Source organism: Heterocephalus glaber, unplaced genomic scaffold (genome assembly GCF_053883595.1).
Source record: "Heterocephalus glaber isolate CG9 unplaced genomic scaffold, H.glaber_assembly_v1.0 deba00000474, whole genome shotgun sequence".
NCBI lineage: Eukaryota > Metazoa > Chordata > Mammalia > Rodentia > Bathyergidae > Heterocephalus > Heterocephalus glaber.
The window spans coordinates 674395-698663 of record NW_028258146.1 but is presented as its reverse complement, the minus strand read 5'-3'; the positions used below and the strand labels follow the sequence as shown (position 1 = coordinate 698663).

The following is a 24269-nucleotide window of genomic DNA, read 5'->3' as shown; positions in this document are numbered from 1 at the left end:
GGACATGCATCAAACAAGGGCTGTTGTCTAGGTTGGGAGGGAACAGGAGGGGGCAGAAAAGGGATTCATTTTGTACTCCATATGGATGTGTTACTTGAATTTGTTTTATAACTGGGTGTATCCCTATCTTATTTGTGAAATTAAACAAAAACTACTTTAGAAACAATAAGATACAAAGTTTGACATAAAATTATAGAGGAATAATTTCTTCCTGTTTTATTGGCAATAGTATGAGAGAAGAGGAATTAGCATTAATGTCTAATGATAACGGACACCATAGCCAGATGATAAAATAATGCACAAGCAATATTTCCAAAGAAGTATGTATACTGGCTCTGGGAAAAGAAATTTATAATATAATTCCTGTCAAAAAGTCAGGCTTTAAGACTCTCTATGCAGCACAATCACTTTTTGTTAACATTCCTGGCAGCAAATACATCAAAATGCTGTCATTTGAGTTACCCCTGGATGGCATAGGGAGTACAAGTTCTTTTTTTATTTCGTTTTCTGTAGTCTGGATTTTCCACCATGATCATGAACACACACTACTGTTAAGACAAGAAAGAAAATGAATAAATTTTTTAAAAGTACACACATAGGCTACTTTCCCAATCTGTGCATTTTGCACTTATAGATTCAACCAAACGTGGGTGGAAAATATTTTTTAATGGCTTCGATCCTTAACATGTAGACTTTTCTTTCTTGTCACTATTCCCTAAACAATATAACAACTACTTATATGAAATTTACATTATATTTGGCAGTATAAGTAAATCTAGAGATAATTTAATATATACAGGAGGATGCGTACTGGTTTTAGACAAATTCTAAGCCATTTTATATAAGGGGCTTGAGCATCTGCCAATTTTGATATCTGTAGGTGGCTGAGGACCTGGAACTAATATCCCAAGATATGGAGGGAGCATAATTTGGAAGCATTTAACTTTTTCTGACCTGTTAGTGGGGTTATATGAAGAGGTTTACACTGCAGTAAACATCTCCATATTTCACTGAGAGAACATAGCATTCAAGTGGAGACAGTTTGGAAATTTACCAAGGCCACCCAACTTTCCAGACTCACCCTCTTACACACACACAAACACACACACTGGTCAGCTGGCCAAGGGCTCTAGGCTTGCAGAAGTGGTATATGAAGCAGATGCCACCTCAGTGCTCCAAGTCCCTCATATGTGCCCCATCTTGGGCAATGCTGACATCATCCTTGTGGATGCTGAAACCAGAAACCTCTGATCATCATTGACCTCACCCCCTTCTTCATGTCCCCACATCCCATCCCTCAGTTATTCCCATCTTCCAAAGGGCTTCCCATGCCTGCTACATCCCTGCCCCCACCTACCTCCACAAAGCTGTCCTTGAGGATATGTGTTTGCACCCTCTCTGGCCTCAAAGCCTTCTTTGGTGTCCACTCAGTCAGGATCACTCTAGCCTGCTCTTCATGCCCCCAATGAATGCCACCCTCCAGTCCCAGGTGAAAGGACACCTGGAACTAGGCTGATGCTGACACTGGGCATTCCAAGAAGACAACCCTTTTGTGGCCCTCAGGCACTTGTGATATTCTTCTTAGTTCATCTGCCCTGCAGACCATCAACAAGACTGAGTAGAAATCCTCCTGAGGTTCCCTGCTCACCACTGTGTCCCATAGTCCCTCTGGCAGTTCTAAAGTTTTCAAAAAATATTTGTTATAGGAAGTCCAATTTCTGTGTTTTAGGTGAAGGAGGTCATCTTGGGTAGTAGGAGCTTCCCAAAACTTACGTCTACTGGGTCTACCAAGAGAAAGACTCAGACCCAAGGGAATGAAGAACTTACTTCTGATCCTCCCACATCAAGCCTGAGCAAGGAACGGAACCTACATAGGGCTCCATACTGCTCCTAGAAAAAATAACATGCTGTGGAAACATCCACACTGTACATCTTTTTCCATCTGATGAATTGTACTGTTTTCTCCCTTCTGATGGGAGAGGGAAGGAATTAAAACTTAAGTGCATAAGTTTCAATGGGTCTTGGGATGATAAACACAAAATCTGAGAACTCATCTGAAAGTATACTTTTTGTTGTTGTTTAGAGAAATGTGGATTAAAGAAAGCAATTTTTAAAAGACTCCAGGATATAAAATATCAGTAGAAAAGAACTGGATCTTCAGGGAGGCTGCTACAAATGGCTGGGAATGGAATTTATGAGTGTGGGTTGTTTATTGTCTTACAGGGCCTGACTCTAGTCTCCTATCTCTCCTTAGCTTCAAAAGGAACCCTGAGCCCAAACATAGGAAGTGAAGCAGGGTGATATATTACCCTCACTTCTCACAGCCAAATACTAGTCCAGTGGAAAATTTACCAGTGAGAGATCATTTCAAGATGTATACATTAAAATATTCATGTTTAGAATAGAGAATTTAAGGTACATAGAAGGCAGGCAAAGTCCTTATTTCCCTATTGCTGTATGAGCACAGTTAGAGGTCTACCACCAGCCCCCTCGATCTTAGTTAGCTTTTAGAAACACATTTGTCATCATCTTCAAGGCCGTATTTTATGTCCAGTTTTCTTGTTCTTGGCTCACTGCAGGGAACTATTCTGCTGAAGCTACTCAATTTTTTAAAAAAAATCTTAGAGTCCTGAAACTAATATTGCATTCAAACACAAGTTAAGTTGCAATAGCCTTTTTTTGTGTGTATCAAGATTATTTAAGTAAAGCAGAGCCTGGTCTGGCATACCACCAACGATGCCAAGAAGGTTTAGAATCACTTTTTTTTTTTTTTGGCACTGGGGATCAAACTCAGGTCCTTGTGCTTGCGCAGCAGGTGGTGAAACCACTGAGCTAAATCCCCGGCCCTAGAATCACTTTTGAAAGAACCCATTTAGAATATTTTAAATGAAAATAAAAGTTTTGAAATGAAAGCAGAAATTTTTCTCTGATCCCACTCTCTTGAGTTTATGATCTTTGCTTTTTAAAATCTAGACAGCCAAGGGGTTGCTTTCAAAATGATTGACTTAAGAAGGAAAATAATATCCCCTGATAATAATCCTAAATATTTTTGGCAAGGGTTTCCTAATAAGAAATCTTAACAGAAACAAAAGTAGGTTTTGTCCTAAAGTCAATGAAGGAGCAGAGGAAATAGACATACTAGGAAGTTGACAGGAAGTTAAAGAAAAAGCAAATTCTGTTTAGCTAGGAAAGGTTGGGGGGTAAAATCATTCACCCTCAAAGATGTGAATGTCTCATTGTTTTATAACTCCAAGGTCATATTGTACCACTACTCAAAACCCTTTTTGAGCTGGGTTAAAGCTCAGTAGTAAAGTACTTGCTCAGAATGCACAGGCTCTGGGTTCAATCCTCAGCAATGAAGAAAGGGAGGGAGGGAGGGAGAGAGAGAGAGAGAGAGAGAGAGAGAGAGAGAGAGAGAGAGAGAGAGAGAGAAGCAACCCTGTGCTTGTCTAATGGCAGTCTGAAGAATTTTGTTGTTTCTATCTCTACTTTTAATGACTCTAGAGAAATGTTTTAGGAAATGAAACTTCAACTCAGCTTCTAATTGTATTTGCATAAAGTATAATTCATGTTCTAATTCTAACTGACCAATGGATATGCTCTCATTAGCAGGTTCTTCTGAGGCACAGAAACACCTCAAGCTGGCTATGTAGAGCCTGTCTTGTCTCTGGAGTGGAGGGCAGCTTATTTCAAGAAATGGGCTATGTAGGAAGAGAGGTCCTATGGAATCTACTGTGAGAAACTCAATAAAGACTCAATCCAAAAATGGGCATCTGAAATGAACAGACATTTCTCAGACAAAGAAGTAGAAATAGCAAATAAATACATGAAAAAATGTTCAACATCACTGGTTATTCGAGAGATGCAAATGAAAACAACACTGAGATTCCACTTCACTCCAGAAAGAATGGCTGCTGTCATGAAATCAACCAATAACCAATGCTGGTGGGGCTATGGGGAAAGAGGAACCCTGCTCCACTGCTGGTGGGAGTGTAGACTGGTGCAACCACTGTGGAGATCAGTATGGGGATACCTCAAAGAACTAGGAGTGGAAGTCCCATTTGACCCTGCTATTCCACTGCTGGGGATCTTCCCCAAAGAATTAAAAGAATCATACCACAGTGATATATGTGTGCCCATGTTCATAGCAGCACAGTTTGTAATAGCTAAAACTTGGAAACAGCCCAAATGCCCCTCAACTGGAGACTGGATAAAGAAAATGTGGGTTTTTTTATAAAATGGAGTACTACTCAGCCATCAAAAATGAGAAATTAGAGACATTTATAGCTAAGTGGGTGCACATTGAGGCCATACTCTTAAGTGAAATAAATAGGACACACATGTATAAATACTGAATAGTTTCTCTAGTGTGAGAAACTGAAAGTGTAAATAAGGACTAAATGTATAATAGGTCATGTGAAATAGGAAGAAAAGGGGCAAAGGGGAAGGAAGTGGGGGGGCTAGGGGAAAGGATAGAAGGGAATGGGATTAATATGAGAAAATGGAAAACTAGGAACAAAATCTTTGTAAATAGGGAGGAATGGAGGGGTTGAAGGGAGGGCTGGGCAAGGGTGAAAAATAAGAACCAAGAGAGACTATGTAAAGGTGCAAATTTCCAGTGATGAATGTCATTATATTGTATACCTAAAATGTACCAATGATTAGAATGAATAATCGATAATGTAAAATAGGAAGAAAAGGTGCAAACGGGTAGGGGTAGTGGGAGCGACAGGGAAAGGAAAGAAGGGAAAGGAAAAATGATGAGAAATGGAAAAAAATGGAAATAAAGTCTTTGTAAATAGGGAAGGGTGGAGGGCGTGAAGGGAGGGCTAGGAATGGGGAAAAAATAAGAACCAAGATGCATTATGTAAAGGTACAATTCCCAATGAGAAATGTAATTGTGTTGTATACCTACAATGTACCAATAAAAGAATTTAATTTAAAAAAAAAAAAAACAACTCCTGTTATTAACTTCCCCTCCACACTGGGATGAGAAGGCTCCTGCATGACCTGTAGTCAGAAAGCACCTTCATACTAAATCAGAAATGTAGTCAGGCTGCAGGGGGTGGGGGATGTCACACTAGCATGAGCTCAACCTCCCCTCCTCCCAGCCTTACCGTAATTGCGCTGTGTCTCTGCATAGCTCTATGTTAGGTCTCCTTGTGCGCTCATCCAGCCTAGTCTGAGCCACCTTCAGGAAGGCAGACTTGTCCTTGATGGCCTTCTTGATGGATTCTATGGTCATTTCTGTCTGGAATATTTCCTGTAGAGTCTGTAACAAAGAGAAGCGATTGCCTGAAGCTTGATAGTGTTCCTTACACAACCTGCTCCCTGCCTGCGGCCTGTCCACTTGCCTCACACTCTGGGAGGAGGAGGTAGCTTCACTGGGAACCTAGCTCCTTCCTAGTCCTGACCCCAGGGAATCTGAAGGGCTACACTGGCTTTTGCTAGAATCTGCTCTGTAGAACCCACTGTGGCTCTCTTCTCGACTCCTGAGTCCAGTGACATGCTGGTGACTTGAAAGCAGCCAGGGTTGGAGTAGACACACCACAGAAATTGACAACTGCTAAAATGCAGGGTTTCTGGCCCCCCACCAACCCCAACAGCAGTAGTTAATTACTGAAGAGTACACATCTGTGTGTAATGGAGGAAAGTGAGGCCATGAGGTTTGGGTGGCCCTGATCTCTTTCCTCACATCAAGATGGCCTTGCCTCTCTTCTAGACAACGAAAGAGAGATGTTGTCCTCCTGGGGAAAGATTTACCTTGAAGCTCATCAAGTTTAGGCTTCAGTATTCCTCATTTACAAGGGAGGGTTACTGGCAGATTTATATTCCTGATATATTCTTTGTTTCATAAAGAGGCTCCTCCAAATTACATAAACCTAGATCTCTTCCCAATTGCTCCTCCTCCTCCTCCTCCTCCTCCTCCTCCAATTCTCTGAACACTTGCCCTTCTCCTAGGACCTTGGCCTCTGCTCTCCCATAGTTCCACATCCTCCCATCACTGTCCCTCCCACTTGACTCCTTACCACCAGCCTAGAGACTCACCCAAGTATCACCATTTTTTTAAACCTCAAGTGTTTACCATCAATCCTCCTGTCCAATCCCAGCTGGATCCTCTCTAAACTCTCTACCTATGCCCACTGACAAATGTAGCATGGCCTGTGCCCATTCCCTCTAATTCTTGCCTATCTAATCTCCTGGAGACCCCTGCACTCAGCCTCTGGTGCTCATTGCTCTTATGAAACTGCCTACCAGTCTATACTGAGGACCCTTGGATACCACGCTCTCCGCAAAACCCTGCCTTATGTGTTTTCTATGGCAAAATGATGTCCCAACTCCTGGCCTTTCTAACTGCTTCTCCACCTCCAGGGCAAAGTTCTGTCCTGGGAAACTTCTCTACTGCATTCTCTCTCGCCTACATAATCACACACATTTAGCACTTGTATAATCCAGGAACTTCTAAATTTGTCACTTAAATTTTGGCCTCCCTCACAAGCTTTTATCAACCTGCTAGAAGCTATTAAACTCATCCCATCACTAAGACCTTCTTCAGATGCTACCTACTCTGTGAAGTCATGTCTCCATCACCAGCAGAGACATGGCTCTTTCTGCTAAGCAGTCTTAACATTTTGTCTGTAATTCCAAGTGGTTCTCATTCACAGTCTTGATGGGCTTACCGTTTTCTGCATGCATTTTTTGCTTCACTTTAACACATGACTCAGCAAGATCAGTGTGACATTCATGTGTGCATACCCAAAATGTCTAGCACAGTAACTTAAATGCACTTATAGGCTGAATTGTGTATCCCTTCCATCAAAATTCCTATGTTGAGTCCCCAGTACCTCAGTACACATTTGGACAGAGTTTCTGTAGGTATTAAGTTAAAGTGAGATCATTAGCATGCATCCCAATCCAATACCAAGTATGTCCTTATAAGCAGAAGGAATTTAGATGCAGATACACACAAAAATAAGATGTAAAGATACAGAGAGAAGACACCACCAAAGGAGAAAGACCTCAGAAGAAACCAATCTTGTAACATATTCAATTCAGACTTCCAAGCTCCAAGACTGTGAGACAAACAATATCTTCTCTTTAAGCCAATTGCTCTGTGATACTTTGTTATAGCAGCCTGAGCAAACCGACACAGTAATAAATAACAATTAGTTGAACAAATTGTGTCATATCTGCCTTCTAAAAGACCTTTAGAATGGCATCTTACAACTCAGTCCATAGCACCTGACCCCATTCACCTTTCCATTGATGTTTTCTACAATTTGATTCCAACCTATCTTCCAAAGCTTCTCTTCTAGGATAAACACCATCTATGCCAGCCACACTAGACTCTTCATAGACTTGAACTCAACTCTGATTCCCTATCTCCAAGGCTTTGTTCAAAGTGCTGTCCCATTTGGAATGTACTTGTCTCCCTCTGATCTCTATAAAGATTTTCTACATTTGCTATTGGACAATTCCAACCTGTAATTTCTTGTTATTAATTGCTTGTGAACTTTCCATATGTTTGCATCTCTTCACAAATATAAGCTTCTTGGAAACAAAAGTTGTATTTTATGCTTCTCTTTGCCCTTGGCAAAGTAGTACATCATCTGGCTCGAATAATATTTATTGCATAATGAGACAGAAAGTAAATTGCTATAGCCTGAGAGAACATGGCACCCTCAATGGGCAATGCCACCCTAGAGTAAAAAGAATGTCTGAGCAAGTTTCTAAATGGCAAACTACATGCAGCACAATCCACAGAAATTGTTAAAAGCCACAGGACTGATGCTAAGGAAGAGCTCCTTGTTTATCTTGAAATATATGACATCTGCATGAATCCTTCATTTTATTGTCATTGTAAAACCCTTACACTAACAGCAATCATAAATTTACAATGGCAAAAAATACTTTGAAATACTAACAGTTTCCCATATTTGGTTCTTCCAGAAAAAAGGTCTGAAATCATTGAACAGAAAACATTCCTACCATATGTTCTAATAATAAATTTTCTTCCTAGTTATATACAGTGATTCATTAAACTTTAATAGTAATATTTTTGTTTCCATTAAATACTAAGAACCTTTCACTACATAATGCACTCTTTATGTTCCAAATACCAGTGAATCCCAATTTCATTTTGACACCTAGCTACCTGGCTGAAATAAATGGTGTACTTTGTGCTGTTTTTAAGTTTTCTTACTCTGTGTAGCTAGGAGGTCATGTGCCTTACAGCATCTTTCTGGGAGTGGTGAGAGATTTGTGGTCTCAGAGCACCCTGCCTTGCCCATGCTACCGCCTTAGCTTGTGGTTGATTTACCTTTGATAAGTGAATCTGAATCTTATTCTTAGCATCTGCAGTTTCAGCAATGCGATTGGTGAAAGCCAAGTTCACTTTGTTAAATTGATTCCACATCTCATTGGCAGTCACAACCAGAAGGTTTTCAATCTCATCCCTTAGCTTGGCAGAGGCTGCTCTTACACTTTGGGAGCGGAGAACGTTGTCATCTGTAAATTTGGCCCAGGACTCAGGCACTGAGACCCTGAAAAGGGGAGAGATATCAGACAGTGGTGACAATGATGCAGCAGTTTTAGATGGTGTCTGCAGACAGCCATTTATCCTGTGAAAGAGAAACTTCCAAACCACTGATCCCAGTCTCCTTGCATAAAATATAAACATCAGAGCAAAGCTCATGTTAAGTTTTTCTTAAATGTTCCTTATTTTACGTCCAACCATGTTTCTACAAATCCAAAGCATAAATACCTCTTCTGCTATTTCAGAGACAAAAAATGATAGATAAGGGTATAGGTTTGTAGGTTCATTACAAATGTATCAGACCAACCCAAGAAGCATATGAAAAAATGTTCAGCCTCAGGACCAATCAAAGATTTACTAATGAAAACAGCAGAATACTAAGACTCCTTTATCAGAATAGCAAGAAGTAAAGAGAACAGTTATTGGCAGCACTGGTGAGCAAGTCAAGAAGGCGCTCATATCCTGCATGTGGGAAGCTGAGTTGGCACAACCTTTCCAGAGGGTAAAAAAGCAACATAAACCAAGAGCCTTTCATTCAAATGTGTACAATCCAGAAATTCCACAAAATGGATGCAGGAAGATATTTATTTCAACAGTACATAAACCAACCCCTGAAAAATTAGAAACAACCTAAAAGTTTAAAAGTGAAGAAAAGGTTAATTATAATACATAGAAAAGTAATTTGTATAGCATACAGGCTCATCTGTATTTATTGATTAACTCAGGGAAGCTTATTTCACAAGTGATGTAACTGATATATTATGAAGTGAAAAGTCTATTTAGCTATAAAGCAGTATGTATGTATGTAATACCATTCTCAATTAAAAAATACAAATCACTATCTATATGTGTGAAGGAGTGCTAGGAGGACTAAAGGCCAATTGTTAATTTGAGGTGTCTATAAATAGTAGGCTTATGGATGGTATTCGTTTTCTTGTTGGTGTAATAAGATGTTAAATAAAACTCTTAATGTTGACTAGAGGTTTTAGCTTAGGCTCCAACGACTCAAAATATCACCATAGGTGAATGCTCTATACCCTGATATTCCGTGAGATGGCTAAGAAATAATGCTGACTTAGAGGAGTCCTTTTAAAGAGTTAAGTGGCAGTAATGTGAGATTTGATCCTAGGCTATGTCCTTATCCTCCAAAAGTGGAAGGAAGATACTTGCCAATCTCAAGCCAAGTAAGAGGCATTTTGTGGGGACCACTGAGAATACAGGCTGTGATTCTCACCTGAAGAATTTAAAAGTCCAAGTTGGTAACTAGCAGTGTGGTCCCACAGGCTAGCAGAAAGAGAGGGCTGCTTTGGGGGCCAGGAGACCCACTGGACATAATCCACTTGGAGGTCACTCTGTAAGTGGCAAGAGTATGGAGAAACATTTTGGGGTAGTGAAAATACTGTTTATCTTGAGTAGCTTGTGGTTACATAGGCATTCAAATTTGTCAAAACCCATCAAAACTTAATCTGGATGTATTTTATTAAATGTAAACTTTACCTTAATTATTTTTCTAAATGAAGCGATTGGAAAAAAACCATGAACTCTGCCCAAGATTGCATCCTGGGCCTGGGAAAGAAACCACTAGCAAGACAACAAACAAGTAGTAGTGTGACAGCCACTTAGCTTTTCCAGCCTGCATTTCAGAGTCCAAGAGTTGGCAACATGTGACTTTTTATGCTTGTCTCTGTACTTCTAGGTTTTCTTCATCATTTAGGTGTTATTTTCATTGGTAAAAAAAGAAACAACAAATATTCTACAGAAGAATACAAGGTGATACAGTTATCAAGGCCTGACTGCAGAACATGTTGATTGAAAATTTGTTCAAAGCCAGGCATAACTCTCACATTCAGACACCTGACTATGCTTTAGACTTCCTGTTTTAACGTGTGCTTTGTTTTGAATACGGTTTGTCCCTTCCAAAAATCATGTTGAAATTCAATTGCCAGTGCAGTGCTGTTAGGAGTTAGGGTCTTTAAGAAATGATTAGGTCATTGAAAATCATTAATAGCTTTCTTGAGAGGGAGGGTTAATTCTCCTGGGAGTGCATTACCCCCAGAGTGGATTGTTATAAAAATGAGTCTGCCCCTCTGTTTTGCACATACTCACTTGCGCTTCCTGTTCTAGTTCAAAAGCCCTTGCCAGAAGCTGCCATCATGCCCTGGACTTCACAGCCTCCAGAACTGTGAGCCAAATAAACCTTTATGCTTCATACATCACCTATTTGGGGGTATTTAATTAGAGCAACAGAAAATGAACTAAGATACTCATAAGCTACATAATTTTGAAAGGACAGAGAATGAATGAATGACGTGAAAATCACAGAAGTGGCCTGTGTGTGGCTTACGTCGCATCAACCCTCTCCACTCCACGGAAGTAGCTGACACCATCAGACGTGTTTCGCAGGTGGTGGCATTTGTCATCGATCCGGTAAGCCGCCTGTTTATCAGTTAGGTCCTTTTCCAGCTCATGCTGGGCAGCTCTGTCGGAGCTATAACATAGAACAGAGAAATTAGGCTTTGTGTTCAGGCAACAATTTCCTACAGGAAAACAGGATTTGCCCTACTATGCCCTCATTCCTGCTTTCCTCATCTCTCCTCCTTCCCACAACATTCAACTTCCCAATCAAATAGAGTATTCTTGGGAGATGGCTGTGTGGGGGTCAAAAGAACCCTACTCCTACCCTGCACACACTTCCCCTTGCAGGAATGGAGTAGGAGTGGGGAGAGGCAACGTAGATAAACAGTGTATATCCTCCTTACACACACCAGCAGTTCCAGACATGACACTGCTTTACAGTAATCTGTCCATCGCTGTGCCACCGTTTCCTCCTTCTTTTTCCATTTCTATATCCTCACCCCTTCTCCTCTATTTTTTTAGTGTAATTCCCCAAGAAATGATGAGACATTTAGAATGAAGCCTCTCTCTATCCATCCTTGACCACAGTTTGTGGACATGCTACAGCTAAGAAGTTCTCCAGGAAATTTAAAACCCAGAGTAGAAACTAACTCTCAGGGTAGGAGCAAGAGATTTTTTTAAAAAAACAAATGATGAGTTGTGGCTCACCCCAGCTCTATGCTCCAGAAGCCTCAAGTCTGGGAAGGAAGAATCCCTGGTGAGATCTGAGTTGCCTGGTCTTCTCTCTGCCTTACTAGGCAAAAGAGACCCACAAATCACTCTCAAATATTCAGGCTCAGGGAAAGGGATGGGTATGGGTGATGGGTGAGCCACATCTCTCATCTGTTCATGGGATGAACCACCTGCTCATTGTACCATCTGTTCATGGGATGGTTTGTTCAGCAAATAATTATTGAGTGCCTACTACTCGCCAGGCATTGTTCTGTGAGCCTGAGATGCATCCATGAATGAAACAGGTATCTGTAAGGGACTTGCCTTCTACTGAAAGAAGGCAGATACCATGAATTGGAGTTTATGTGGATAGAAGAACAATGCAAAAAAAAAAAAAACAGGAAGGAGGAGGCCAAAAGAACAGATTATGATTTTAAATAGGATGGTCAGGCTGGGTCTTCCCAGGTGACACTAGGCAAAGACTTGAAAAGGAAGACTCCGATCATGCAGACTAGACACTGGCAAGAGTAGGATTTTCTACTAGTGAAATTGAAGAACACTGATTTAAAAGGATCATTCTGGTGCCAGGCTGCAAACAGACTTCAGGGGCTCCCTGAGAGACTCACTGGGAGATCATGGCAGTGCCTGGGGTGAGAGATGGTGATGACTTGGACCAAGTGGTATAGATTCCAAATGTGTTTAAAAGATAAATTCAAAAGAACCTCCTATGAGATTGGACTTCAGTTAGAAAAAAGAGCTTAAGTTGAGTCATTGGAATAATGGAATCTGTCAGCCGAGGTGGGGACAGCTGTAGCTGGGAGAGGCAAGAGAAGACACATAAAGTTGATAACACTAAGCTTGAGTGCTCTCTAGACATTCAGGTGGAGATGCCAAGTAGGTTGTTGGAATTTAAGAGAGGGATCTAGGCTAGAAACAAAATGTTAGAAGTTATTAGCATAAGGACAGTCTCTGAAAAAGCAAGACAACTAAACTATCTTAATCATTTCTGTGTTCCCAGCACTTTAAAAAGGCCAAAATATACAGGAGCCATTCAGTAAAGATTATACTGATTTGAAACAACTGATTCTACTTCACGTTCCCTCCAACTTGGCCTGTGCCTTCAGACCAATTACTTGACATTTCAGAGCTAAAATTTCTTATTTGTAAAGTGGAAATGAGGGTAGCAGTAAGTCATCTTCGTTCTGTGAACTCTAAAAACATGCTTGTAAGAAGGGTGAAAAATGAAGGAGCTGCCTACTCTGTCTCCTTCTGTATTGTCTCTCACCTTAGGTTTTTATAAGGAAACTAGGTTGATAAGGCCTTTGTCTTTTGCAGTCTGGCATCAAGATGCCCCATGAGCTTCCTCTCTTGGAAGGAGTAGTTGCCTTCCTCTCTTTGATGAGGAGTAGTTGCCTGGATCTCTTCTGACTTAGCTTCAAAATCTTTTTAAGAAGGCATCTGAAGCAGCTCTCTCCATCAGCCAGTTTTATAGACCAAGATTGGAAGAATCTTAGCAACTGTTGGCCTAGTGAGATTCCATTTTTCAGCTAAGGCTTCACGGTTCCTTCCAAAACAAGTGGAATGGAAAACCCCTCTATCCATCACCATCACTGGACAGAGCACAGCAGAGAGGCCATCCCAGGAAATGAGGTAAACATCTTGCCCACAGTATATTAAAGGAAAGCTAAGCTCTTTAGAGGGTCACCAACAAAGATTCCACATAGGCAGACTTTTGCATAAACTATGATAAAGCTAGCAGGGAGGCAATTTGTAATGAGGATTTCTGGTGTGCAAGAAACTAAGCCACAAAGAGCCAAGGATGCAAAAGATATCAACAGATTTTAGATTACGGAAAAAATGAGAACCAGAAGAAAACAACAGAAATAATTCCTTAAGCCATACTAAACTGTGTTCCTGAAATTCCTAGGGATGAAAAATCAGAAATTAATATAAGAAATGCACTGCCTTAACTGTATAGATAACTAAACCATGTTGGTCATTTTCAGTAATCTTTGGCCCATTCTCACCAATTTCTGAATTAACTCTTCTGATCACATCTCAAGAGAATCTCTACATATAAACTTCACCAGTCTTTCCAGTCAGTCCACTGGGTTGATCCCAATGCACAGGTGGATAAAATGAGTGAGCAGTAACTAATGCTGTTATAACATTCATTTCTTCAAGTATCACATGTTATCCTAGATAACATTAGGATCAGTACAACCTTCATTTCTTTTAGATGGCATATCCAACATTACTTCTTTCTATGGCCATAACCAACTCTGATCTTTCTAGCCATGTAAGGCAATAGGTTCAGCCTATTCTTTTCTATACTGACAGCTGTTATTATTACTTTATTTTCTCCCCCTCCCATTCTCCTCCCACCCTTCCTCTAAATATTAAGTAACTACTATTGCCAAAACAGAATCAGTGACCTTGGGGAACGTGTATTCTGGTGGGAGGTTGGATCAAAAAACCACTACAACGTAATGGGATGTAGTGAACTTGGGGATGATGCAGATAGGAAGATAGAGCTTTAAGGAGGTGTGGAAAATAAACAAGAGTGACTCATACATAACTAATTTTTTTCCAACTGCTAGGGATGAACATACACAAGTCAATCTTTCATCAAAGAATTGAAGTTTTTTGAATTAAGAGAAGTCTTAGCCATATTCCAAGTGAGGGCAGATGTCCTTTCTATAACACCTCAGAATTACCTCCTAAATAAAAATTTAAAGCAAATATCACCTTAATATCTGAATAAAAATATGTATGAGTGCCTCTGTGTGTGCGTGCATGTATCCTTATAAGAGGCTAAGAGAAAACTGAATGTGAGGCATGAAAGCAAAGTTCAGTTATAGCATTAAAATTATATAACATCGTATAGAGATGTAAAACTTACGCAAGTTGGGCAATAGCCTTATCCAAACATAGCTTCATTCTTTCTTGACAACACAGAATAACATCACCTTCCTATTTAATTGAAAAGCAAAATACACATTAATATTTTCATTATGGAGAATAACATCCAAAGTCAGCAATGAAGCAAACTTTATTTCTTGAAAACTAGTAAACTTAGGCAAGAAAACACTATTAAATTCACTTATTACCCATGTGTCCCATTCATCTGTTACAGGACTACAGGGAAATCACATTATAGAACAGGTTGGGACATGGTTAAAATTTTAGGATTTTGCTTTCTTTTTATTTTTATCCTTAATTAAAGTACCAAAAAAAGATTAAAATTATGTTGATGTATAAGTTTGGACTCAAATACATGCCTTCTTCTGTAACATCTATTCTTCCAAAGCACAGTAAATCAAAGAGGGAAAGGGGGCAGCCAAAAGGAGCATCTCTCTGGCAGCTCATATAGTCCCAGTAGGACCAGCTCTTTGGTCCAAACATGGTTCTACCTGTGCCCTATAGCCCAGCCCCTACGCTAGTAGGACCTGCATCAGGTTCCTTCCAGGATGATCACACCTGTGGCATCTAGATGTGTGAGGATGTAAGCACTATTCCATAGCATGTGCTACTTCAGGAACTTTAGACATTCATGTCCCTCTGAAATTAATATTCACATTAGAAAATTATGAACTCAAAAATAGCACCAAGAAGATGTTCTTTAAAAGTGTACATAGTCATTCTTAGTGCTTTCTCGTGCAAAAAGTGATCATCCCATATATACAGCTTTGTGGCATTTTAAACCTGAACATTTTTCCATGACGTTAAACAATAATATGAACAGCCTAATGAATACATGAACACCACCAACAGGTACATCTTTTCCCAAGGTTTTGACAAATACACCAAATTGCCCTTCAGAAAAGTTCTATGACATGAGTACAGTATGTCTTTTCTTCTTTTGTAGCCAAGAAGCCACTATCACTCCTCTAAATTGTTGCCGACATAATGGGAATCCTCCTTATCAGAAAACTAGCCAACTTGCCTGAATTTGCAGTGTATAGAATACCATACAATAATATACAAATGTAATTTGTTCATCACTGGAACTTCTTTTGTGAACTGCCTGTTCACCAGTTGTCCATTTTTCCCGTTGTTTTATTATTAATTACAAAAGTTCTTAATATTTAAAATTAAATCTTTTCCCATAATATATGTTATTATCTTTTTATGAGTTTGGCCCTTGCCCATATATTGTGCATGGTGTTTTTGATGCAGACATTCATCATTTCTATGAAATCAAGTATCCCTTTTTTGTTTCTGCCTTTGCTTCGCTCTAGAATTATTAATCACCTACATAGTAGTGTTCTTCTTTTCTTGTTTAACAGAAAATATGACAACCTCACTGATTCTTAGATACTCTGAATTAATGGAGTAAGGGAAGAATTAAGACCCCTCTTGCATGTTCTACCAAAACGCCCCCTGATCTTACAAAGACTTTCTGCTTAGTCTCGCTGTGGGTTGTGCATCAGTCTTAGGGTTTGTTTGTTTGTTTGTGGGGGTTTTTTGTATTGTTCAATTCTCAACTGCCTCAATGACAGAATTCACGTGTGTGTGTGTGTGTGTGTGAGTTCATGCACACATGTGTGTTGGTGAGAATGCACAGTCTTGCTTAGAAAACACTACTCAAAACCCCAAATCCTCCTGTTTTGTTTTATGTCCAGAGTGTTTTAATATACAATGCACGTAGTGGAAATTTCTGGGACTTTTAATGGGAAAAAGGCATTTAATGAGTTTTTTATAAAAAAAATCTTTCAACAATAATTTTATGCATGAATTTAAATAATACCATATGGGGAATGTCAGATGGTGGAAGGTAGAGGGAATGGGAAGCCTAAAACCATGTGCTTTAGTTTGGAGCTCTTCCCTATGTTGACTTGTTACTCTGTGGAAATAGCTTTGAAATACCAAGTGGAAGTAGAAGCAGTGCAAAGCATCCCCTCACCTGTTCCTAAGAAAGTTTATAGAAGATGGTGGATATACACAGAAACCAGAAGTGTAGGAGGAGCCTGCATCCAATTAGACCTGTGGTTGTAGCTCACGCTTATGGAAGCTAAGATTCTGGCAGAGTGCCACTTTTAGGAACCACTGGAAAGTGGGTGCAATACTTCTGGATCCTGACCTTATGAGGAATAACAGACTCCATGAATTGCATGGTCATGGTAACTTCTCTGGGGTTCTTCGACTCCCAGTATTCTAAGTAATAAAAATGTGATCTCATTTGCAGGCCTTCCAATGAAAATGTAACAAGGAATCACATCAAGGTGTTTGAAGAACTTGGATTAATCCTCCTGTTTGAGCAGGTAAAACCTTCATAAAGTATCTCTTGTTACAATGTATCTCTTGGAAACTGTATTCTTAAGACACTGGGGTAGGGGAGCAAAATAGAGACTGAACAGGCTTTTGCTTTCCTTCACACCTCAAGCAAAAACCCCTTGGGACCTCACACTCCCTGGTCTTTTGTGGAATAGTGATTAAATACATATGCTTCAGCATCTTACACCACTGCTCAAATGCTGGCTTTGCCATCTGTTAAACTGTGACCAAAGACAGGTTATAAACTAAAGGCAAAACCCAACTTTCCGTGGCAGTTGGGTAGATAAGTATGTGCCTAGGTGATGGTAAGTGTTCAGTAAGTGTTACGTTGTATGTTGCAACAGTGGGACAGGCAAGTACAATTAAACTTTTAAAATCAAACTGCATGTCAAACTTAGTCTAGTTCATGGAAATCTCACCTATAGAAGCAGGTACTCTGTTTCTGTATATAAGGTTATTTAATGATGAAATGATCATCAAAGATTCACATCACTGTCAGGTTAGTAAGAACCGGCATTTCCTTTCATTACTGAATTACATTCTCATTTGCTCCTGAGTTTGTCGAAGATGACCAACTAGCCTTTCTTTGCAACATAACTTATTGTGAAAAGTCTTTGGTCCACAACCCATTTAGAGAGAGAAACCTATGCAAGGAGGAAAGTTCTTATTACTGGTGGTCAGAGCCCACCCAAACATTCTTCCCATGCTGGGGTCAGGGATCTATCTATTCAATCCTGTCTCAGAGCAGAGCCCTCCTGGGCTGGATTACGCTGAAATGTCTCTCCATCTCTGGAACTGATTGCTTGCACATTCTCTATAAACTTCTGTGGCTGTGGTATTTTTGTTTTCTCCTGCAACACAAAGGAGGGAAAAGCCACTTGCGGTAAGGAAACTGGCCATCTGGGGCCAGGCCCAGAGCCTCAGCCTGAGCTCAGAGCTCTGAGCAGCAGGCCTCGCCTCCAAAGCCAGGGAGGGCTTTGGGTGAGATGACTCTACAGTTCCATTTGGCTTCAGAAGTCAGAGTGCTATGAAATTGGGAAGATGGGGCCATCACTAACTCCTCAGGAGAAGCTTTTCCATAGGTTGAATACAGATTGGGCATTCCTTTTCTGAAATGCTTTGGACTTGATTTTAGACATTTTTTAGAATTTGGAATATTTGCAAATATATAATTAAGTATCTTAGGGATGGGACTTCAGTCTAAACACAAAATTCATTTATGTTTCAGATACACCTTATATACACAGGCTGTTGGTAATTTTATACATCTTTGTGTCATATGACTGTATTTTGATTGCAACCAGTCCCATAAGGTCAAGATATGGAATTTTCCACATTGGTCCTCAAAACGTTGAAGTGTTACAGATTTTGGATTTTTGGGCTGGGGTACTGAGCTTGTATCACTGGTTGAATGTAAGAGTCAACAGAATTTATTAGAAAATGTTTCATCATGCTATTTTTCAAAAATAAGCCTTTTAAGGCTACCCTCCCCCCAATACTGGTTTAGTTATTTTAAAAATTGAAATTCATTTTGGTAAGGTAATAAGTTATATGCTAATACTATTATATTAAATAAGTGAACATTTATTACTTGAATTGGCCTTGACCAAGGCATCCCCATCAATTCATTAGCATTCATTTCAGACTCAATTTTTTATGATAAAGCAAACTACTCTACTAACTTGGAAAATATAAACCTCCAAATCAACGTTTTTTTTGTTTTTAAGTAATAGCTTTATTGAGATATAATTCACATATCATATAATTCACCTATTGAAAGTATACAGTTCAATGTTTTAGCATATTCAAAATTATTACAATTATTGCTAGAACCAAATTTAGAGCATTTTCAATATTTTCTCCTAAAAAACCACTCTTTAGGTATCACCCCAAATTTCCAATTCCCCAAGCTTCCTTCTCTGAGGTAACCACTAATCTACTTTCAGTCTGTATAATTCCCTATTGTGGGAATTTTCTGTAAATGAAATCACACAATATGTAGTTCTTCGTGATGAATCTCTCTCAATTAACAGAGTGTTTTCAAGGTTCATCCATGTGTCACTACTTCATTCCTTCTTATGGGTGAATAAATTCTATTGTATATGTATATATTATATTTTATGTCCACTTGATCCAATTGATGAGTTGATAAACATTTAGGTTTTTAAAATTATTTGAATATCACAAAACTGTTGCTATAAATACTCATGAACAAGTCTTTGGGCATATGTTTTCATTTTTCCTTGTGTAGATACTTAGAAGTAGAATTACTGAATCATATAGTGACCCTATATTTAACAATACTCCAAAGCAGCTGCACCTTTTTACATTCCCACCAACAGTGTGTGAAGGTTCTAATTCTTACACATTCTCATTTGTTATTTTATGTATTTATGTTACAGGTATCTTACTGGGTATGACATCAGATTTCATTATGATGTTGATTTACATTTCCCTGATGATTAATGATGTTGAGCATTTTTTCAAATGCTTATTGGCCTTTTGTATAACCTCCCTGAACTGTCTATTCCAACCTTTTGCCCATTTTTAAATTGGGTTATTTTCCTAAAAACAATAACAGTTATTTATAAATTCTCTATATAAGTCCCTTATTAGATATATGATCTGTAAAGATCTTATTTTCACTTTACAGTGGATCCTTGACTTACAAACTCAATTCATTCGCAAGGGCTGGTTGTAACTCAGGTTGGTCAATTGAAGGCTCAAGCTCCTCTACACAGCCTTCAAAGTCTCTCTCCTGTGTACAGGCAGATCTCAGTGTCCTGAGAAAGACCTTGGCTCTGTATTTCTCAATTACCCCACACAGGAAAGAATGTTGTAATATTCCTTTCAGAACACTTTGAGGGTTAAATCTATATCTGAGACCATCTGGAAGCACAAGCAGCCAGCATTCGGGTTATAACTCAAGACTTTGTTCATAAGTTAAAACTAAAATTCCAGGCATAACCCAAGTTATTCATATGTCAGACCAGTGGTAAATCAAGGGTCCACTGTATTGATAATGTTCTTTGAAGTACCAAACTTTCAATTTTGATGATGTGCAGTTTAATCTATATTTTATTTTGTTGCTTGTGCCTTTACAGTCATATCTATCACCTACTCCAATGTCACAAATATTCATTCATATGTTTTTCTTTTTTAAAAATTTTCCATTTTAGCCCTTTTACTTAAGTATTTTGACCATTTTAACTTAATTTTATATGTAGTGAGGGGGGAATCCAACTTCATTCTTTTACACATGGATATCCAGTTGTCCAAGCACCATTTGTTAAAGAGTCCATTCTTTTCTCGTTGAATTATCTCAACACACTTGTCAAAGATCAATTGATGGTAACTATGAGGGTTTGTTTCTTGACACTAAATTCTATTACATTGACCTGTCTATATATATGCAAGTATGATACTGTCCTATATATTGTAGCTTTTCAGTAAGCTTTGATACTGAGTAGTGTGAGTCTTCCAGCTCTTTTTTTTCCCCCAATATTATTTTGGCTATTTTGTATCCCTTGGATTGCCACATGAATTTTAGGATCCATTTATCAATTTCCATTAGGAAGTCAGCTGGAATTTTGACAGAAATTCTGTTAAATGGCACTGATCTATGGATCACTTTGGGAAGTATGTCTTCTAATCCATAAAAATGATATATCTATTTCTTTAGCTTCATTTTTAATTTCCTTCCACAATATTTTGTATTTTTGGAGAAAATATTTCTGAATTTGTTTGTTTATTAAGATTACCAAAGAAATATTTTTAAAATGTCAATACCCAGTCCCCATTCCTGATTTGAATCAGAATCCCAGTCACTGATATTTTCAAATCTTCACCAGGTGATTGTAATGTGCAGGCACATTTGAGGGCCACTCTAGAATAACAGAAACACTAAAGGTATCCAAGTTTCAAAGCAGGTGTTAGAAATATTATAGTGTATTTATGGGCAAACTTAAGCTACTAGAACTGGCCTATAATTTACTTCCTATGGAACATCTCAGGATCAGTGACAACAAAAAAGCTAACGAACTAATGTGGTAAATTCCTTGCCATTTAGATGACAAAGTAGACAAAAGATTATTTTAAGAATTACAAAATTCATCAGAAACTGAGAAAAGAGAAACAGCAGAGCAGGGACCCATCACTGATTGCAAGGCTATTTTATTCAGGATTTCCTATTGTAATCACGTCTACAATAATAGGGACCATAATTTTTACAGAGTACATTGCATAGTCTCTGTGTAGTGGCCAAAGATTTCCTGAGTGTATTAGTTTAATTCAGATTTCTCCAGAGAACCATGTAGTAGAGGAAAGGAAATGACAAAGAAAAAACTTCCATTTATCATTCTTAAGGCAATGGAGCACTGAAAAAGGACAATGTAAAAGGAAAGCACTGATGACATGTGAGGATAAAATTTCTGTGATGAGCAGGTTGCTAGCGCATCATACTTACTTTCTTGCCAAGAAATTATTTCATACCAAGAAACAATTAAACAAAGGCAAAGGCAAAGAGGTGAGACCATGCAAAGCTGGTTCAGGGAGAGAGAAGAGAGATTCATTACCACAGAAATTTTGTGATTGAGAGACAGGAGGAAGGCTAAGAAGTCAGATAGGAGCCAAACAATGGAAAGCCTGGTAATTTTTTCCTGTAGGAAGTAAGGAGTCAAGGAATAATTTTTAGCACAAGGAAGAAGCTAGTGATAATGTGTATTATTAATCCAAGTGAAACTTAAGAAAAGGAAAATGTTGGGGTATTTCTAGCTGAATAGAAGAGCTGGAAACTGATTAAAGTTTCAAGGACACAATGGTTGCAACCCAAGCCATGGTGATGAGAGGATACAGGTACCTTAGGTAGAAAGGAGCGGACAACAGGGTGAGACAGATTGGGAAGGGTACAGGAAGCTAAGGGGCAGGGGGATAAAAGGAAGCTAGGTTTGATCAATGTATGCTGCATGCATGTGTGGAAAAATCATATTGAACCCTATTAATATGTACAATTAACATACTTTATTAAGAATCTTTAAAATGTTCGGCAAGGTAATTAGGGATGAAGCACTAATGCTTAATAAAAAGCCTTGGTCACAGAAAGAGACTGGGAAGGGCCTCAAGCACATGACAGCTGAAACCTTAAGGAATAGCAGAGCTCTTAGGGTGGTCAGTTCAGAAAGTGAAGATCAGAGCACTTAGAACTAATCAGCTTTAATAGGTGAAAGAATCAGCAGAGTAGTGCAGATTACAACTGTTAGCTTCTGGGTGGGAATTTGAGGATGTATCAAAAACTTTCCAAATGCATACACCCTTTGACACCTCAGCTGTGTTTCCTGATACGGATTTTCAGGAAGTTATCAAAAGTACATACAATTATTCATAGTAATATTTTTATGCTACAGTGTTGCTAAAATAGAGAAAAAAGTGTTACGGAAACAACCTAACTATGCAATGAGAAGATTGATTTTTAAAAAATAGCACCTTTACCTTGTGGAACACTATGTAACCACTAAAAATCATGTCAAAAGAGTATCTAATGATAGGAAAAATTATCCTTACATAATTTTAAATGAATAAAATATGTCCAAATTCACAAATACAGTATGAGTCTAAACTTGAAGATATGACTATGTGTTGTTGTGTAAGCTGCTTCTTGTCTCTGAGCTTATTTATTTGTTTGTGTGTTTGTTTGTTTGTTTTGGGTACCAGGGATCAAACTCAGGACCTCTCACTTTCTTTTTTCTTTTCTTTTTTTTTAGTAGACCTATATCATCAAACAAAGGCAGTTGGTGGCAACGCTATTATGTGGATATACTTAGAAACCCTTTAAGGACTCTGAAGCATCAAGTTCACATTTAATGTTACTTACAGGAACAGCCCATTATTTGAACACTTTTCCACACAGGACCTCACGCTTTCCAAGCAGGTGCTGTGACACTGACCTAAATCCCCAACCCAAGCATATTTAATAAAATGACTGAAATATTCCAAAATTGACACTGATTTCTGCCCAATGGAACTGCAAGTGATTTTTATATTTCTTCATTCTTTTTTATATACTTCAAATTTCCAGTGAACGTTTATTTCTTTTGAAGCCAAAATAATGTATCATTGCAAAGTGCTATAAACATGATATGCTAATTCTACTTATAAGAGGCTTTGTATACATTTTACACTTTAAAAACATGTTTACAATGAAGATTTTTGTTTTTAAAGCATTTCTTCCATATTTACCATGAGCAGTTCTGTTTCAACTTCATCATGAACTAAGTCAATTCCCATTCTCTTCTCTCGATGAAATAAACATTCTCGGGCAACCTACAGACCCATAAATAATAAAGTGCATTAATACAAACTGACTGATAACTTTTTCAGAAATAAGTCACTAAATACTCCCAATACCAACTTTTCAAATCATTTTGTGGAAATTTAGTATGAAAAAGACCATGACAACTAAATGTATCTTTGCTGCTAGCTAAAAAGTAAAGTTGATGCTTCAGAATAGCTTGGAAAAATAAAACAAATAGCATCTCTGTAAATTAACATCTGAGAAAATTACTTGGCATAGTTTATTCAAGACCAATGGTTCGATAACAAATTATTACTTCCAAGTATTTTCTACTGAGAATAAGGAAGAAATGAATGGTTATCTTTTAGGACATCAGAATATTTGTGTAGCCAAAATTCCAAGTGATTCTTTTTAAAGTGACATTTATTATTTTTCCAATTATAAAAAGGATATTCTTTTATCTATTAAGGAGAAAAATAGAGAAAATATGATTTAGCCATACTCTTACCGTAGTTTTGTTTTCTTACTTTAACAAAATGGAAGGTATAATGTCCTTACACCTTTATATTATGCTTTTCAAGATGACATTAAATAGTAGATCTGAGTCATGAAATATTCTGAGATAGAGAATGTTAATGACTCCAATGGAAAACAGCTTAGATTGCTAACAATAAATTATGTATAGAAGAACATTATGTGGCTGTTAAATGTTTTTTCAAAAACTGTTTTATGACATAGGACTACTATATAATGTTACATTTTTTAAAAAGCATAAATGTAAGAGTATATAAATTATAATCCAGATATAGTATCATTGAATAATATTTTTGAATAGCTCTCTAAATTTTGATACTATAATTTACATTTATTAGAGGAGAAATTAATGGGTTAAAGGAAACTGATTACTTCATTACATATTACTAAATCACTTTGCAGAAAATTTCTGCTAATCCACCATCCCATCAGTAATATATGAAAGTGCCCATTTTCCAGTCTTTTGCCAATCCTAGATGTTATGGGTTTTTCATTATTGCAAATTTGAGAGGTCAAAGTCTACCTGATCCATTTTATTGGTATTGTTTTATTAAGTTTTAACATTTT

At 38.2% G+C, this 24269-nt stretch overlaps 1 protein-coding gene across 4 annotated transcripts in view; it reads right to left on the bottom strand.

The window, feature by feature from the left end:
• Nucleotides 1–24269, bottom strand: part of Tekt3 (tektin 3) — a 41700-nt gene that overhangs the window by 5273 nt on the left and 12158 nt on the right. For 3 of the 4 annotated variants that reach the window (XM_021248997.2, XM_004870755.3, XM_004870756.3), the window contains exons 3-7: nucleotides 23114–23197; nucleotides 14505–14575; nucleotides 10881–11024; nucleotides 8321–8543; nucleotides 5118–5272 (exon numbers count right to left, since the gene is read on the bottom strand). In XM_021248997.2, coding sequence (XP_021104656.1) covers nucleotides 5118–5272; nucleotides 8321–8543; nucleotides 10881–11024; nucleotides 14505–14575; nucleotides 23114–23197 — 677 coding nt within the window. Of the gene's footprint in view, nucleotides 1–648; nucleotides 1232–5117; nucleotides 5273–8320; nucleotides 8544–10880; nucleotides 11025–14504; nucleotides 14576–23113; nucleotides 23198–24269 lie in introns of those variants that run through there. The other variant, XM_021248998.2, reaches the window with a different exon arrangement.